Genomic DNA, 17,511 nt, shown 5'->3' with positions numbered 1-17,511 from the left:
TACTATCCTGCTCCCATGAGTCCCTTTCATTAAGAAGATCCAAGGGTACTACCAAATACCATAGGCTCAGTGACTATGGTTTTCATTGGGGGTCTTTTCCCTTATCTCCCTCCCCACTGGGGTTACTGTGACTCAGAGGATCCCTATAGTGACCAGTGCTATTGAATACCTGAGGAAAAAGTCATTGGTATTGTACCTGCAGCCTGTCCTCTGGTACTGCACATCACAATACTGCGCACTTATCGGGGGGAAGGGATAGCTCAGTGGTTTGAGCATTGGCCTGCTAAACCCGGGGTTGTGAGTTCAATCCTTGAGGGGGCCATTTAGGGATCTGAGGCAAAAATTGGGGATTGGTCCTACTTTGAGCAGGGGGTTGGACTAGATGACCTCCTCAGGTCCCTTCCAACCCTGATATTCTATGATATACAGGAAGAGAAGAGTTTCAGGTCAAGGACATCTCACTTCCCTCTGTAAGGTCATCTCTGGATGAGGCAGTAATGCCACCACAGCAGTCCTACACTGGTGATTTCAAAACCTTTCAGGACTCCATGAACAGGCTAGTGGATTCTCTTCAAATCCCACTTGAGGAAGTGCATCAGTTGAAACATTCCTTGGTGGACATCCTGAATAATAACTTACCCATCAATGAGGCATTGTTATCACCCCGCATACACCCTATGGCAAACACCTGCCATATTCCTATTAACATGTAAATGGGCAGATAAGAAATTTTATTAAAGCTAATGCTAAAATTATATAATACATAAGAAAAGAGTGTCTGTACATCTGGATATAGTGCTTAAATTATCCAAAAGTACAAAGGTTAGTTTAAAAGTAGTACAATACATATAGTACATAATCAGCAATAACACAAATAAGATTAATAAATTTAACAATACAAATAGCATCCAAATACTAGATATTACCATCCAAATGTTTGGGTACATAATTCATGAAAAGTTATACAGAGAGTTGGTTGTGGAAAGCAAATACTATATCAATAAGTGAAGATTGTCCCTCAGTAATTGAGAATTTAGGATAGGTTGTCTGTTAGAAAATATAATCCATCAGGGAAGTATTTCAGTTACTTTCTGAACTGCGCTTCTCATCAGCACTCCAGCTCATCTCTCCCAGTATTGCTGATGTCCGGTGATGTGTTCTAGATAGATGTCCCTTGACTACCTGATGGCATTTGATACCATGAATTGCCACATCAGCTGAGCGTAGTGTTGATCAATTCTGTATTCTCTCAACACTCACTTGTTGCTGTGGTCCCATGCACTCAGGGCTCTGATGATCAGTGCGTGAGTTTGAACGTAGCCCCTAGCTCTCAAGGTGTTGGCCAGAAGGACATATTTCTTCACCTTTCAAGCTCAGGGTCCTGTTCTCAAAGGGAACCGCACTGTCCACCATGATCTTTTTTTGGTCCTTGCTGGCGATGATGATGTCCAGTCACAGTTGGCTGTCCGTTCTGGGGATAGCAGAGTTCACGGCCACCTTCCTCATGGGTGGCAGGATGGCTCTGACTAGGCGATCTTGGATGGCGTTGTGGTGCAGGTGCCAGGCTCTGGAATGGGGCTTGCAGCCACAAAAGATGTGGGTTAGCGTCTGATTGGCATAGCTGTTTGTCCCGATTCCTGAGGTGGATGGCTCCGTTCAGTGGGACGCAGTTGAGCCGGGCTTTGTGGATCAACTTCCAGTGAAGCTGCCCGCAGGGAGGAAGTGTTTGCTGGCATCCCACTTGCACATCACCTCAAACTACATCCCACCGGAAGGAATGGGGTACTACTCCCACCCCAGCCCCAATTCCCTTGTAGTCAACGCAGCCAACGAGAAAAGCAACGAATCTTTCTCTAGGCCTTTTCCATATGACAAGAAATCCAAGCGGCTGGATTTGCAGGGAGGGAAGAGCTACCCAGCAGCTGCTCTCCAATTTTGTATTGCCACCTACCAAGCTTGAATGGCAAAACACAACTTTAACACATACTCCAAGTTTATACACTTCACTGAGCACTTGTGACAAGACTAGAAATATTCAGTTTATCTCTCATCACTGCAGCACATTGGTTGCAAAAGCCTTCTTGCCAACTGCTCTACTGCTGCTGAGACAGCCTCCAGGGCCATTGTGGTGATCATGAGAAGAGCATCCTGTCTCCAGTCCTCGGGTCCTCTGAGAGAAGTACAGAATAACATGGAAGACCTGCCGTTTAAAGGGCCTAAGTGTTTCAGTGAACACTCAGACTTTTCCCTCCATATACACACAGATTCAAGAGCAACGTTGCGGTCACTAGGGATTTATGTGCCTGTGACTAAAAGGTACTTTAGTAGATCCCAAACTGCTCAAAGATCGAGATCATTCCAGTACCATCAGCACACTTTCCCTCAGCCTCAGGAGCACTTCTGCAGACAGCTGAAACCACAAAAACAGGGTCTGAACCTGTACTTCTACTCAACCCATAAAAGGCACTTTTGATACCTCAGTTGAAGGCATCAAGCAGCCCACTCCATCGGATCAGTTGTTGTGTGACTACACTGCCTTTTGGAGACCGACACTGTCCCTCTACTTACCAGCCTGGGAATTGCTCACCTCAGACAAGTGGATATTGGAGGTTGTCAAAGTAGGTTATTCTATCCACTTCCATTCCACTCCTCCCTCCCCATCCCCTTCAGGGATGCTTCTCATGAGGAAGTCCTGAAATAAGAGGTTCATTCTCTTTTCCTCTTGGGAGCAATAGACCCAGTTCCACTAGAGTTCATTGGAGGAAGGTTCTATTCCTGTTACTTCCTTGTTCCCAAGAAAGATGTAGTATGGAGACCAATTCTTGACCTTAGAAACTTGAACAACTGTGTCCTAGCACAACACTTCAGAATGCTGATACTAGTTACAATAATCTAGGAGTGGGCAAACTTTTTGGCCTGAGGGTTTCCAAAATTTTATTGAGGGCCAGTTAGGGGAGGCTGTGTCTCCACAAACAGCCAGGTGTGGCCCAGCCTCCACCTCCCTCGGCCCCTCCCTCGGCCCTTCTCTCCCCCTGACAGCTCCCCTAGGACTCCTGCCCCATCCAACCCCCACTGTCCCCTGATGACCCCCCAGGACTCCTGCCCTATTCACCACCCCCTGCTCCCTTGACCACCCTGACCCCCCCACCCCTGACTGCCCCTGCTGCCCCATCCATCCCCCCTCCCCATTCCTGACTGGCACCCTTGGGACCCCTGCCCCATCCAACCCCCCTGTTCCCTGCCCTCTGACCTCCCTGACCCCTATCCACACCCCTGACCACAGCCCCTAAACTCCCCTGCCCTTTATCCAACCTCCCCCTGCCCCCTTACCACACTGCCTGGAGCATTGGTGACTGGTGGCACTACAGCCGTGCCTCCCAGAGCACCGGGTCAGGCTGTGGCTCTGCAACTGCCCTGCCTGGCCGCCTAGAGCGTTGCACCGGTGGCACGGCACGCTGAGGCTGCAGGGGAGGGGGAACAGCAGGGAAGGGGCCTGAGATAGGAGCTCAGGGGCCGGGCAGGAGAGTCCTGAGGGCTGTAGTTTGCCCACCTCTGCCATAATCCCATCATTAGATCCAGGAGACTGACTCATTGCCCTCAACCTACAGGACACCTACTTTCATGTAGCCATCCACCCCTCACACAAGCACTTTCTGTGTTTTGTAATGGGGCAGATCACTGTCAATATTGAGTTCTCTCTTTTGGACTGTCCACAGCCCCGAGGGTGTTCACAAAGATTCTTTCAGGGGCAGCCACTTGTCTCTGCCACTGGGGTATATGGGTATTTCCATACTTGGACAACTGGTTTCGCAGAGGCCGGTTGCCCAAGAGGCTCCCGCAGCAATGGCCAGGGCATTAACACTTCCAATCTCTGTGTCTTGTATAACTCTGTCCTTATAAAAGGTGATGTATGGTAGGTCAGCCATCAGCACTCCCAGCTCCCCCATTCATCTTGCAGTGGTGCTGGCAATTAGGAATGAAGTTTTGAGGCAGAGGTGGATAAGGGAGCAGACAGCCATTGGTTCAAAGAGGGCTCTCCTTAGGGCATTTAGAACCAGGCTGAGGTTCCACTGTGGGACTGGGTGTCAAATGAGAGCAAACATGTTGTGTAGACCCTTCAGGAATCTGGCTGCGATAGGGTGGGCAAAGACTGAGAAGCCCTGGATGGATGTGGGCCAGATGTACCCTGACAGAGGCTCATACGATGCCCCCCTCACTTTCTCCCAAGGGTGTCCTTTGAATGGAATGTTCCAGATTAGCGATGGCACCTTAGGGTATGTCTACACTACGAAATTAGGTCGAATTTATAGAAGTCGGTTTTGTAGAAAGCGTTTTTATACAGTCGAGTGTGTGTGTCCCCACACAAATGCTCTAAGTGCATGTAGTCAGCGGAGTGTGTCCACAGTACCAAGGCAACCGTTGACTTCCGGAGCTTTGCACTGTGGGTAGCTATCCCATAGTTCCTGCAGTCTCCACCGCCCATTAGAATTCTGGGTAGAAATCCAGTGCCTGATAGGGCTAAAACATTGTCGCGGATGGTTCTGGGTACATATCGTCAGGCCCCCGTTCTCTACCTCTCTCCGTAAAAGCAAGGGCAGACAATTGTTTTGCGCCTTTTTTCTTGAGTTACCTGTGCAGATGCCATACCATGACAAGCATGGAGCCCGCTCAGCTAACAGTCACCGTATGTCTCCTAGGTGCTGGCAGACGTGGTACTACATTGCTACACAGCAGCAGTTTATTGCCTTTTGGCAGCAGACAGTGCAGTATGACTGGTAGCCGTCGTCGACGTAGTCCTGGGTGCTCTTTTAACCGGGCACCTGGGCAAACATGGGAGTGACTCAGCCATGTCATTAGCCTTGTTTCGTCTCATGGTGATTGAGTCCTACCGGCAGTGCACTGTCTTTTAATCTGCAGCTAGCAGAAGACGATGGCCAGTAGTGATACTATACCGTCTTCTGCCGAGCACCCAGGAGGTGACGATGGCTAGCGGTCGTACTGCACAGTCTGCTGCCAGCATGATGTATAAAGATAGATGAAGTGGCTCAAAACAAGAAATAGACCAGATTTGTTTTCTATTCATTTTCTTCTCCCTCCCTCTGTGAAATTAACAGCCTGCTAAACCCAGTTTTGAGTTCTATCTTTGAGGTTTTTGAGTTCTATCCTTGAGGCGGCCATTCAGTTTCTCGCAAAGCCACCCCCTTTGTTGATTTTAATTCCCTGTAAGCCAACCCTGTAAGCCATGTTGTCAGTCGCCCCTCCCTCCGTCAGGGCAACAACAGACAATCGTTCCGCACCTTTTTTCTATGCAGACGCCATACCACGGCAAGCATAGAGCCCGCTCAGATCACTTTTGCAATTAGGAGCACATTAAACACCACACGCATTATCCAGCAGTATATGCAGCACCAGAACCTGGCAAAGCGAAACCGGGCGAGTAGGCAACGTCAGCGCGGTTACAAGAGTGATGAGGACATGGACACAGACTTCTCTCAAAGCACGTGCCCTGGCAATGTGGGCAACATGGTGCTAATGGGGCAGGCTCATGCGGTGGAATGCTGATTCTGGACCTGGGAAACAAGCACAGACTGGTGGGACCGCATAGTGCTGCAGGTCTGGGCTTATTCCCAGTGGCTGCAAAACTTTTGCATGCGTAAGGGCACTTCCATGGAACTTTGTGACTTGCTTTCCCCTGCCCTGAGGCACAAGAATACCAAGAATGATAGCAGCCTTCACAGTTGAGAAGTGAGTGGCAATAGTCCTGTGGAAGCTTGCAACGCCAGACAGCTACCAGTCAGTCGGGAATCAATTTGGAATGGGCAAATCTACTATGGGGGCTGCTGTGATGGAAGTAGCCAACGCAATCAAAGATCTGCTGATATCGAGGGTAGTGACCCTGGGAAATGTGCAGGTCATAGTGGATGGCTTTGCTGCAATGGGATTCCCTAACTGTGGTGGGGTGATAGACGGAACCCATATCCCTATCTTGGCACTGGAGCACCAAGCCGACGAGTACATAAACCGCAAGGGGTACTTTTCAGTAGTGCTGCAAGCACTGGTGGATCACAAGGGACGTTTCACCAACATCAACGTGGGATGGCCGGGAAAGGTACATGACGCTCGCATCTTCAGGAACTTTGGTCTGTTTCAAAAGCTGCAGGAAGGGACTTTCTTCCTAGACCAGAAAATAACCGTTGGGGATGTTGAAATGCCTATAGTTATCCTTGGGGACCCAGCCTACCTCTTAATGCCATGGCTCATGAAGCCATACATAGGCAGCCTGGAGAGTAGTCAGGAGCTGTTCAACTACAGGCTGAGCAAGTGCAGAATGGTGATAGAATGTGCATTTGGACATTTAAAAGCATGCTGGCGCAGTTTACTGACTCGCTTAGACCTCAGCAAAATCAATATTCCCACTCGTATTACTGCTTGCTGTGCACTCCACAATATCTGTGAGAGTAAGGGGGAGACGTTTATGATGGGATGGAAGGTTGAGGCAAATCGCCTGGCTGCAGGTTACGCACAGCCAGACACCAGGGCGGTTAGAAGAGCACAGGAGGGTGCGGTGCGCATCAGAGAAGCTTTGAAAACCAGTTTCATGACTGGCCAGGCTATGGAGTGAAAGTTCTGTTTGTTTCTCCTTGATGAAACCCCCCACCCCTTGGTTCACTCTACTTCCCTGTAAGCTAACCACCCTCCCCACCTCCCTTTGATCACCGCTTGCAGAGGCAATAAAGTCATTGTTGCTTCACATTCATGCATTCTTTATTAATTCATCAGACAAATAGGGGGATAATTACCAAGGTAGCCCAGGAGGGGTGGTGGAGGAGGGAAGGACAAGGCCACACAGCACTTCAATAAGTTTTAAACTTTTAAACTTATTGAATGCCAGCCTTCTGTTACTTGAGCAATCCTCTGGGGTGGAGTGGCTGGGTGGCCAGAGGGCCCCCCAATGCGTTCTTGGGCATCTGGGTGAGGAGGCTATGGAACTTGGGGAGGAGGGCGGTTGGTTACACAGGGGCTGTAGCGGTGGTCTGTGCTCCTGCTGCCTTTCCTGCAGCTCAACCATACGCTGGATCATATTAGTTTGATCCTCCAGCAGCCTCAGCATTGAATCCTGCCTCCTCTCATCACGCTGCCGCCACCTTTCAGCTTCAGCCCTCTCTTCAGCCCGCCACTTACTCTCCTCAGCCCACCACATCTCCTCTTGGTCATTTTGTGCTTTCCTGCACTCTGACATTGTCTGCCTCTACGCATTCGTCTGTGCTCTGTCAGTGTGGGAGGACAGCATGAGCTCAGAGAACATTTCATCGCGAGTGCGTTTTTTTCGCCTTCTAATCTTCGCTAGCCTCGGGGAAGGAGAAGATCCTGTGATCCTTGGAACACTTGCTGCTGGTGGAGAAAGAAAAAGGGACAGTGGTATTTAAAGAGACACATTTTATAGAACAATGGGTACACACTTTCACGGTAAACCTTGCTGTTAACATTACATACATAGCACATGTGCTTTCGTTACAAGGTCGCATTTTGCCTCCCCCCACCGCGTGGCTAATAGTGGGGAACATTTCTGTTCAGCCATAGGCAATCAGCCGAGCAGGAATGGGCACCTCTGAATGTCCCCTTAAGAAAAGCACCCTATTTCAACCAGGTGACCATGAATGATATCACTCTCCTGAGGATAATACAGAGAGATAAAGAACGGATGTTGTTTGAATGTCAGCAAACATACACTGCAATGCTTTGTTCTACAATGATTCCTGAGTACGTGCTCCTGGCCTGGAGTAGTAAAGTGTCCTACCATGGTGGATGGAATAAGGCTGTCCTCCCCAGAAACTTTTTGCAAAGGCTTTGGGAGTATATCCAGGAGCCACGAATGCCAAGGCAAATTAATCATGAAACATGCTGGCTTTTAAACCTTGTATAGTATTTTAAAAGGTACACTCCCCAGAGGTCCCTTCTCTGCCTGGCGGGTCCGGGAGGCAGATTTGGATGGGTTCGGGCGTACTGGCTCCAGGTCCAGGGTGAGAAATAGTTCCTGGCTGTCGGGAAAACTGGTTTCTCCACTTGTTAGCTGTGAGCTATCTACAACCTCATCATCATCGTCTTCCTCATCCCCAAAACCTGCTTCCGTGTTGCCTCCATCTCCATTGAAGGAGTCAAACAACACGGCGGGGTAGTGGTGGCTGAACTCCCTAAAATAGCATGCAGCTCATCATAGAAGTGGCATGTTTGGGGCTGTGACCCTGAGCAGCCGTTCGCCTCTCTGGTTTTCTGGTAGGCTTGCCTCAGTTCAGTTTCACGCGGCACTGCTTCGGGTCCCTGTTATGGCCTCTGTCCTTCATGCCCTGGGAGATTTTCACAAATGTTTTGGCATTTTGAAAACTGGAATGGAGTTCTGATAGCACGGATTCCTCTCCCCATACAGCGATCAGATCCCGTACCTTCCGTTCGGTCCATGTTGGAGCTCTTTTGCGATTCTGGGACTCCATCATGGTCACCTCTGCTGATGAGCTCTGCAGCTTGCCACACTGGCCAAAGAGGAAATTGAAATTCAAAAGTTCGCGGGCCTTTTCCTGTCTACCTGGTCAGTGCATCTGAGTTGAGAGTGCTGTCCAGAGCAGTCACAATGGAGCACTCTGGGATAGCTCCCGGAGGCCAATACCATCTAATTGTGTCCACAGTACCCCAAATTCGACCCAGCAAAACCGATTTCAGCGCTAATCCCCTTGTGGGGATGGAGTAAGGAAATCGATTTTAAGAGCCCTTTAAGTAAAAAAAAAAAAAAAGGGGCTTTGTCATGTGGACAGGTGCAGGGTTAAATCGATTTAACGCTGCTAAATTCGACCTCAACGCCTAATGTAGACCAGGGCTTAGATACTAACAAATTTATTTGAGCATAAGCTTTCATGAGCTACAACTCATTTCATCGGATGCATTCAGTGGAAAATACAGTGGGGAGATGATTTATATACACAGAGAACATGAAACTATGGATGTTATCATACACACTGTAAGGAGAGTGATCACTTAAGATGAGCTATTACCAGTGGGGGGAGGAAGAAAACCTTTTGTAGTGATAATCAAGGTGGGCCATTTCCAGCAGTTGACAAGAACGTCTGAGGAACAGTTGGGGGGGGGGGGGGGAATAACATGAGGAAATAGTTTACTTTGTGTAATGACCCATCCACTCCCAGTCTCTATTCAAACCTAATTGATGATTGAGATTGATGGTGTTTTCAGGAATATCATATTCTAATTTCCTCAGGAAGTCAGTGGTGTCTTGAAGATAGCTGGGAGTGCTGGTAGCATAGGGCCTGAGGAGGGAGTCTACGTAGCCAGACAATCCTGCTGTGAGGGTGCCAATGCCTGAGATGATGGGGCGTCCAGGATTTTCAGGTTTATGGATCTTGGGTAGCAAATAGAATACCTCAGGTCGGGGTTCCAGGGGTGTGTCTGTGTGGATTTGTTCTTGTGCTTTTTCAGGGAGTTTTTTGAGCAAATGCTGTAGTTTCTTTTGGTAACCCTCAGAGGGATCAGAGGGCAATAATTTGTAGAAAGTGGTGTTGGAGAGCTGCCTACTAGCCTCTTATTCATATTCCGACCTATTTATGATGACGACAGCACCTCCTTTGTCAGCCTTTTTGATTATGATGTCAGAGTTGTTTCTGAGGCTGTGGATGGCATTGTGTTCTGCACGGCTAAGGTTATGGGGCAAGTGATGCTGCTTTTCCACCATTTCAGCCCGTATACATCGGCGGAAGTGCTCTATGTAGAAGTCCAGTCTGTTGTTTCGATCTTCAGGAGGAGTCCACCCAGAATCCTTCTTTTTGTAGTGTTAGTAGGAAGGTCTCTGTGGGTTAATATGTTGGTCAGAGGTGTGTTGGAAATATTCCTTGAGTCGGAGATGTCGAAAATAGGATTCTAGGTCACCACAGAACTGTATCATGTTCGTGGGGCTGGAGGGGCAGAAGGAAAGCCCCGAGATAGGACAAATTCTTCTGCTGGGCTAAGAGTATAGCTGGATAGATTAACAATATTGCTGGGTGGGTTAAGGGAACCACTGTTGTGACTCCTTGTGGCATGTAGTAGTTTAGATAGTTTAGTGTCCTTTTTCTTTTGTAGAGAAGCAAAGTGTATGTTGTAAATGGCTTGTCTAGTTTTTGTAAAGTCCATCCACGAGGAAGTTTGTGTGGAAGGTTGGTTTTTTATGAGAGTATCCAGTTTTGAGAGCTCATTCTTAATCTTTCCATTTGCTGTAGAGGATGTTGATCAGGTGGTTCCACAGTTTCTTTGAGAGTGTGTGGCACAAGCTTTCAGCATAGTCTGTGTGGTATGTAGATTGTAATGGATTTTTTACCTTCAGTCCTTTTGGTATGCTGTCCATCTGTTTGCATTTGGAAAGGAAGATGATGTCTGTCTGTATCTGTACAAGTTTTTTCATGAAGTTGGATAGATTGACAGAGCCAGAAGAGTACCCAGAAGTCACCTACTACAGGACGGGCCCAACAAAGAAAATAACAGAGCGCCACTAGCCATCACCTTCAGCCTCCAACTAAAACCTCTCCAACGCATCATCAAGGATCTACAACCTATCCTGAAGGATGACCCATCACTCTCACAGATCTTGGGAGACAGGCCAGTCCTTGCTTACAGACAGCCCCCCAACCTGAAGCAAATACTCACCAGCAACCCTACCCCACACAACAGAACCACTAACCTAGGAACCTATCCTTGCAACAAAGCCCGTTGCCAACTGTGTCCACATATCTATTCAGGGAACACCATCATAGGGCCTAATCACATCAGCCACACTATCAGAGGCTCGTTCACCTGCGCATCTACCAATGTGATATATGCCATCATATGCCAGCAATGCCCCTCTGCCATGTACATTGGCCAAACTGGACAGTCTCTACATCAAAGAACAAATGGACACAAATCAGATGTCAAGAATTATAACATTCAAAAACCAGTCGGAGAACACTTCAATCTCTCTGGTCACTCGATTACAGACCTAAGAGTGGCTATTCTTTTAAAAAAAAAATAAAAATCAAAAACAGACTCCAACGAGAGACTGCTGAATTAATTAATTTGCAAACTGGATACAATTAACTATTTCCCCATGTTAATCCCCCCCAACCCCTCCCCCCGTTCCTCAGACGTTCTTGTCAACTGCTGGAAATGGCCCACCTTGATTATCACTACAAAAGGTTTTCTTCCTCCCCCCCAGCCCCCAACCCCCCGCTGTTAATAGCTCATCTTAAGTGATCACTCTCCTTACAGTGTGTATGGTAACACCCATTGTTTCATGTTCTCTGTGTATATAAATCATCTCCTCGCTGTATTTTCCACTGAATGCATCCAATGAAGTGAGCTGTAGCTCACGAAAGCTTATGCTCAAATAAATTTGTTAGTCTCTAAGGTGCCACAAGTCCTCCTTTTCTTTGAATGGAATGTTAACCAGGTGCGTCCCTTGTCAGTGTTCTGCCCAAAACCATATGCCTCCATGGAGGAATCAAGCCTTCATTCCTTGGACACCAAAAGAGCCCTTGCCTTGTATCTAGCCAGGACTAAAGCCTTTGGGCCTCTACCAGCTTATTTGTGTCATTCGTAGAAATGAAGAAAGGTCAAACCAATTTCCACCCGAAAGCTGTCTGGTAAGTGGGGTTTTGGGTTGCATCTTGACCTGCTGTGTAAATGCTGCTGTGCAGCCTCCTCCTTGAGTAACAGTACATTCCATGGGCTCTCAGTCCATGCCCAGAGGATGGTTCCGTAGCGGAAATCCGCAGGACTGCTATTTGGTCTTCTGTCCGTGCATTTGCCAAGCATTATGCCCTCTGACCTCTGCCAAAGATGAGCCCCCCTTTTGGTGCTGCAGTCCTACAAACTGCACTGGACTTGAGTCACTGTCTGGGAGTTTTCAAGCATGGAGCACCCACCAGGACATATACTCGAAGAAGAAGCTGTTACTTACCTTACAATAACTTGAGTTCTTAGAGATGTTTTGTCCTAATGAGTGCACCCTCTTTCCATGCTGCTGTGGACCTTCCGGATTCATGGTCAAGAAGAAACTGAGTGGCAGCCGACTTGCACCTCCTTATATGCCCTCATTCAAAGCACAAGGCACAGCTCTGTGCAGGCCTGCAAACTACTTTGTAGTCTCTGAGCATGCACAAGTGAATGTACATCCTGCATAGCCCCATCCGTAGGGATAAAACATCTCTAAGAACACAGTTTTACTGTAATGTAAGTAAGCACTACATTTATTGAGAAAAATGTACATAGTGTGGGTTTGATTTGGTTCTGTGTAGCACTGCTCCTTAAACTCAGTGAAACTAATTTGCGCCGACAGTAGCATGCTGCGGGAGGTGACAGAACAGCACGAAAAGGAGTACAAGTGCTGCAATCTGACCTTCTACTCATTGGCAGTTAACTTCTTTCCTGTTCTGCAGAGCACCTGGTGAAGACCATGAGCTGGGTCTGGCTCCGAAATTGGGGTTGCCGCTTTGCCAGGCCTTGGTAGAGTTTGACAATGGAAATTATGACAAGACAGTAGAATTACTTTATCCAATTCGCTACCAACTCTTACAGATAGGAGGCAGCAATGCTCAGGTAAAGGGGTTGAAGATTATTTTATTTAATTGCATTTGGGTAGGGCTTGTTTGGCTTTCGGTAGCATCTGTTACGCTTCCCTTTTAGTTTTCCCTTTCTAAATTTGTGATAATTGAGACAAATTTACAAATAAGTACTGTGTCTCGGCTGCTTAATGTTGTTGGTAGAAGTTGATCCCTTCTGGATGGATTTACCCAATCCCCAGAAACCGAGCAATTGTTACTTGCAGCATTTATTACTAAATATTAACTTACGTCCATTTTTGTGACTTCTCTTGTCAGAGGGATGTTTTCAACCAGCTATTGATCCATGCTGCTTTAAATTGCAAATCAAAAGCCCATCAGAACCTGGCCAGGTGAGTACCACTTGCTAAAATAAGGACTTCTGGATTTCATGGTATGTATCAATAGAAATAGTATTTATGAAAGCAGGAATTGTCAATGTTTTTAAACATTGTAAATTGTAAGTAAAATTATATGCTAGCAAAACTAAAGCTATATAATGTTACATTTAATCTTTTAGGGCACAATCTGCAGCAATTGTCAAATATTAACTTTGTTCAGCTGCTACAAACTGGGCTGGTCAGTGTTGACAGTCAGTAGTTCAGCTACAAGAGACTGGTGAAGGCTGGGATCAGGCTGCAAGGAGGAGAAGGAGGCTGTTCTGCTGCTGAATGGCTCCTGCCTGGGCACAGAGCTATTCAGCAACAGGGCGGTCGTCTCCTCCTCAGAGTCTTGACTGGAGGGTTTCTACTCCACTGAGCCAGGACTGCAGCTTTTCCCCACTGTGTGCTGCGGGGATCAGGTGCCACCGTTGCACTTACTCACCGGTCAGCAGTGTGGGAGCTGTCGCCAGGCAGGAGCTGTTCAGTAGTGGGGTGACCTCCCTTCACTGGGCCAGCATGACCACAGCATCCCCAACACCTTCTGTCTGCAGAGGTTTGACTGAGTCTGTCACTGGCCCCACATACATGCAGGGAGCCTTCTGCTGCTCCACTCTCACAGCCCCACTCCCTCACGCCCATGAGAGTGAAGTTTCAGAGGGCTCCCTGCATGGCCACGGGACCATGACACCCAATCCCTGCAAGCTTGAAGTGTGGGCAAGGCTGCCATCCTGGCAGGGCAGAGCAGATGTGACAACGGGGCCTCAAAGGACTCCCTGCATTTTAGCAGGAGCTACTCAGCAGTGGAGTGGCCTCTCCCATGGTCAGGGGCTCCTAGTCCTCCTCACTGTCCTGGCTGGGGATAGTTGGCCCTGCCAGGATAGTTGCCTCCCCCCACACTTTGTGTCTGCAGGGATTGGGTTTCACTGGCCCTGTGTGTCATGGGAGTGAGGGAGAGGGTCCAGGACAGTGTGGTTGCACAGGCAGCCCTGCGCAACCACACTGTCCTGAACCCTCTCCCTCACTCCCATGACAGCAGAGCTATAGAGGCGTACCTGCACTGCCACTGGGCCGGTGGTACCCAATCCCTGCAGGCACCAACTGTTACCAATTGATTCTTCCTCCCCCACGCGCCCAATTTCAGTCTGTCAGCTGAAATCGACGTTTGCCAACAGTTATCAGTTAAAATGGAATACTGCCAAACCTACTTATTGTCGAGCCATATTTCAGCTCTCCATTGTGCAGTCTGGTTTTAGTAGAAATCACAAGAGCTGCTCACGTGAGCAGAGTAGCAGTCTCCTGTGCCCATATCAAAGTCTATTGAAGGTGACTACCTGTGCAGACCAGCTGAAAGAATTGCAGCCTTAAGACCAGATTCTCTTACACTAGTCTGACACCAGAGTATCTCTACTGACTTCACTGGAATTAGTCCTGATTAACAAAAATGTAAATGAGTGGTGAATCAGACCCCTAGCTTCTAAGTAATGAAAATCATTCCAGCCTCCCAGGTATGAAGAGATTCTTGCTCATTTTATTCATTTTCTTCTTCTATCTCCCTGTCAGAAACACCTTATGATCAAAACTAGACAACATGCAGGCATTAGTTGGGGGTGGAACATTAAAATTGATGTGAGCGGGTAGTCTATGTATGAGATATCTTATTTCAAATGTTTGTTATGGTTAAGGATTATGAGGTGAGGCATCAGATCAGGAGCAGATGGTTAGTGGTAGAAAGTGAGCTGGAACAAGGGAGGTTTTAGGATCTTGACGGGAAGAGAGCAAGATTATTTAGCACAACCTCACAGAGTTCTTGTGCTGCTATTTTCAGTGCCACTTGGCCGTGAAAATGGGGAACAATTAGTTGGAGGGTTAGAAATGGGAAAGAGAAGGTCACCCTCTTAGTCTATGTCCTGCATTGTGGTGTTCGTGGTCAAAGCATACGATACAGGCATTTAAAAACATAGCTGTTCAGTTTTCTAGACTTATTTTCCTTGAATAACTCCTTAAAGTGCCAGTGACGAGCCTATTTGCTGCAGCTAATTCCTTATTTTCAGATGACACATGCCTACTAAACCCGGAAACAGAAAAACCAGCTTGCTATGCTTTTGAGCACTGTATTTATGGCCTCTTTTTTCCCTTCCCCCATCCCTTACCTCCTTCAGATGTCTCCTAACAGAACGTGATGGGCTGAGACCAAATTCACCATTGACTGAGCGACTTACTCGGAAGGCATCAGCTGTTCATGCGATGGGATAAATCTTAAATCTGTTGTTCCAGTGGAAATAATAATTAGCACTATAATCAGTCACTTTCTATGACATTAGAAGAAACAAAATGGGGAAAACATTGCATCAGCAGCCATATCATATCTTCTAAATATCTGAGCTTTGGGAAGCTTGTTCTGGTGATTCAGCATCATTGCTTGAGCTTCTGGAAATCTCTGATTCTTGGAAAATTGTAGCCTCACTGTACCTAGCAGGTCGACAGTAGCAAATGAAATAGATGTCAATCATTTGTTTAAAGCAAGCTGAGCCATTGCTTTTCAGGAGAACGCATCAGTGTTATGCTTATCAGGTTGCAGGATAACACTGCTGTTATAAAGTTGTGCACTGCCAAAGTAGGCAGTGGTGTTGCTTTTCTCGAACATGAGAGGGGATGGGTCGAGCTGTCATGTAAAGAGCCTTTGAAAAAAGATGACATGTGGGATGTTCTAGGGTGGACTAAATGGTGCCAAAATGTGTAGAACGTGAACTAATACGTTTTGGCCCAAAGTAACTTTTAGGCCTCTCCCCCATGACCATAGAAGGCCCTAGTTCCACAGAACCACTGCTGCAAATAGGTGTGGGTATTTGGGAACCCTTTGCTTCCATGCAGTTCTGCTCCATTGGGTTCCTAATGCATGTAGAAGTGCAGGAGTGCAAGTGCTGGAGAGCAGGAATTTGAACCAAGGAATCCACTGACAGTCTTCTCCTATGGAGTGGCAGTAAAGGTCTGGGGGAAGGTGATTGAGGACTTCTATCACACATATAACACAGCCACGCCAGAGTGACACTACCCAGCATGCAGCTAGGTCCTTTTGGCCTGCCTGTTGGTTCCAGGATTTGGCTCCAAGTTCCTCAAAGGCATAATTTTGTATCGTTTGCTATTAGTCATACAAGTATGAACTGATCTTGCAAGTCAGCCGTTTCATAGTTGTTAATCGAAACTTCTTACTGCTTGATGCTCTTATTGCATTTTTAATAGAAGTTATAATATAACATCAGTGGATAGGGTTAGAAAAATCTTCAGGCAATCTATTAAGAATTGTATAGATTTTTTTTGTATGTAACTGTGTTCCTTTGATTAGCGTTGAACTGATACCTTATTCCTACGTTGCCATAAATTTTGCTCTTACATTTGTAATGTGATTTATGGCATTACTCATAGAATCCTAAAGAACTTCATTAAATTCAAGGAGATGATGATTAGTTGTTGTTTTTTTTCCTGAACTTAGGCATCACCAAAGTGATGAATGTATGAAACTGTGCAGGTTTTGAATATTTTCCATACTGGGTTTTATTTAGTGTACATCTTTCTTTAGCAGAGCTGAAGTCAAGCTGTTCTATTACACTCTGCAAGTACAAGGAAATCAAATCTGACTTAAGGATTTAAGGCATCAAGTGGAGTAACATTATTCTCCCTTCTTCCCCCTCCTCAAACAAATCTCATTTTTGGGACTCATTTTTGGAAGTGGAATTGGCACCTGAACCATTTTCCTTAAACAGGTGTTAAGCGTTTTTGTTGCCAGATAGAGAAGATTATAATTTACATTTGTCTTTCCCTGCCATCACCCCACTACTTTATCCCTAAAATGAGGCTGCAGTGGTTTCTTTTAAGTGTTCTAGTTAATCTTTGTCAAATTGGAGTGAACTGTAACCACATTCATACTTGAGTTTTGCTGAACGTTCCCAAAGTGCTCTTTGAACTGCAGACACAGCACCAATGAAGTACAGCCATAGCTGAGGTGGAGAGAAGCAACTACCACATACGCAGCAGGGGATTGAAAACTTGTCCAAGGACACTGGCCTCAGCTGTGCCTCCTGCTGCATGGATATTAATGTTGACACTTTTTGTAGAACAGATAGAACCTCTCTTTTAGGTCCCATACAGATGAAACTGCGTGGTACTTACTACCTTTATCTGCCTCAGAGGGATGTTGACCCTACACTGAACTTGTACAGTTTGACTATAGCTGATGTAAGCACTTCTCCAGCTGTTGCTTACATTTTATGTTGTAACTAAGCATCACTCCTCCTACCACCACAGCCAAGTGTTGCACAAGACTACAGTTCTGAACTTCTGCTCTCGCTCCACAAAATACCAATAGCGTCCATCTAACAGGCAGTCTTCTATCTCAAACAAGGACATTTGCTCATCAGAGAGATGGTTAGTTCAGGGAACAGATGTGCTAACAGTACTGTGGTCATCCCCAAAAGTATTAGGTTGATAGGTCCGAATATCAACCTAATACTTGATAA

At 46.8% G+C, this 17,511-nt stretch overlaps 1 protein-coding gene across 1 annotated transcript in view; it reads left to right on the top strand.

Annotated features, from left to right (window-relative positions):
• The window catches only part of TTC38 (tetratricopeptide repeat domain 38), a 50,622-nt gene extending 34,164 nt beyond the window's left edge, over nt 1–16,458 (top strand). The window contains exons 12-14 of the mRNA XM_038399325.2: nt 12,453–12,612; nt 12,894–12,967; nt 15,157–16,458. Coding sequence (XP_038255253.1) covers nt 12,453–12,612; nt 12,894–12,967; nt 15,157–15,250 — 328 coding nt within the window. The 3' untranslated portion in view covers nt 15,251–16,458. The remainder of the gene's footprint in view (nt 1–12,452; nt 12,613–12,893; nt 12,968–15,156) is intronic.
• The last annotated feature ends 1,053 nt before the right edge of the window (nt 16,459–17,511 follow it).

This window comes from Dermochelys coriacea, chromosome 1, assembly GCF_009764565.3.
Source record: "Dermochelys coriacea isolate rDerCor1 chromosome 1, rDerCor1.pri.v4, whole genome shotgun sequence".
In the NCBI taxonomy this organism is placed as follows: Eukaryota; Metazoa; Chordata; order Testudines; family Dermochelyidae; genus Dermochelys; species Dermochelys coriacea.
The sequence above is the reverse complement of the archived record's forward strand: the minus strand, read 5'-3'. Positions and strand labels throughout refer to the sequence as shown.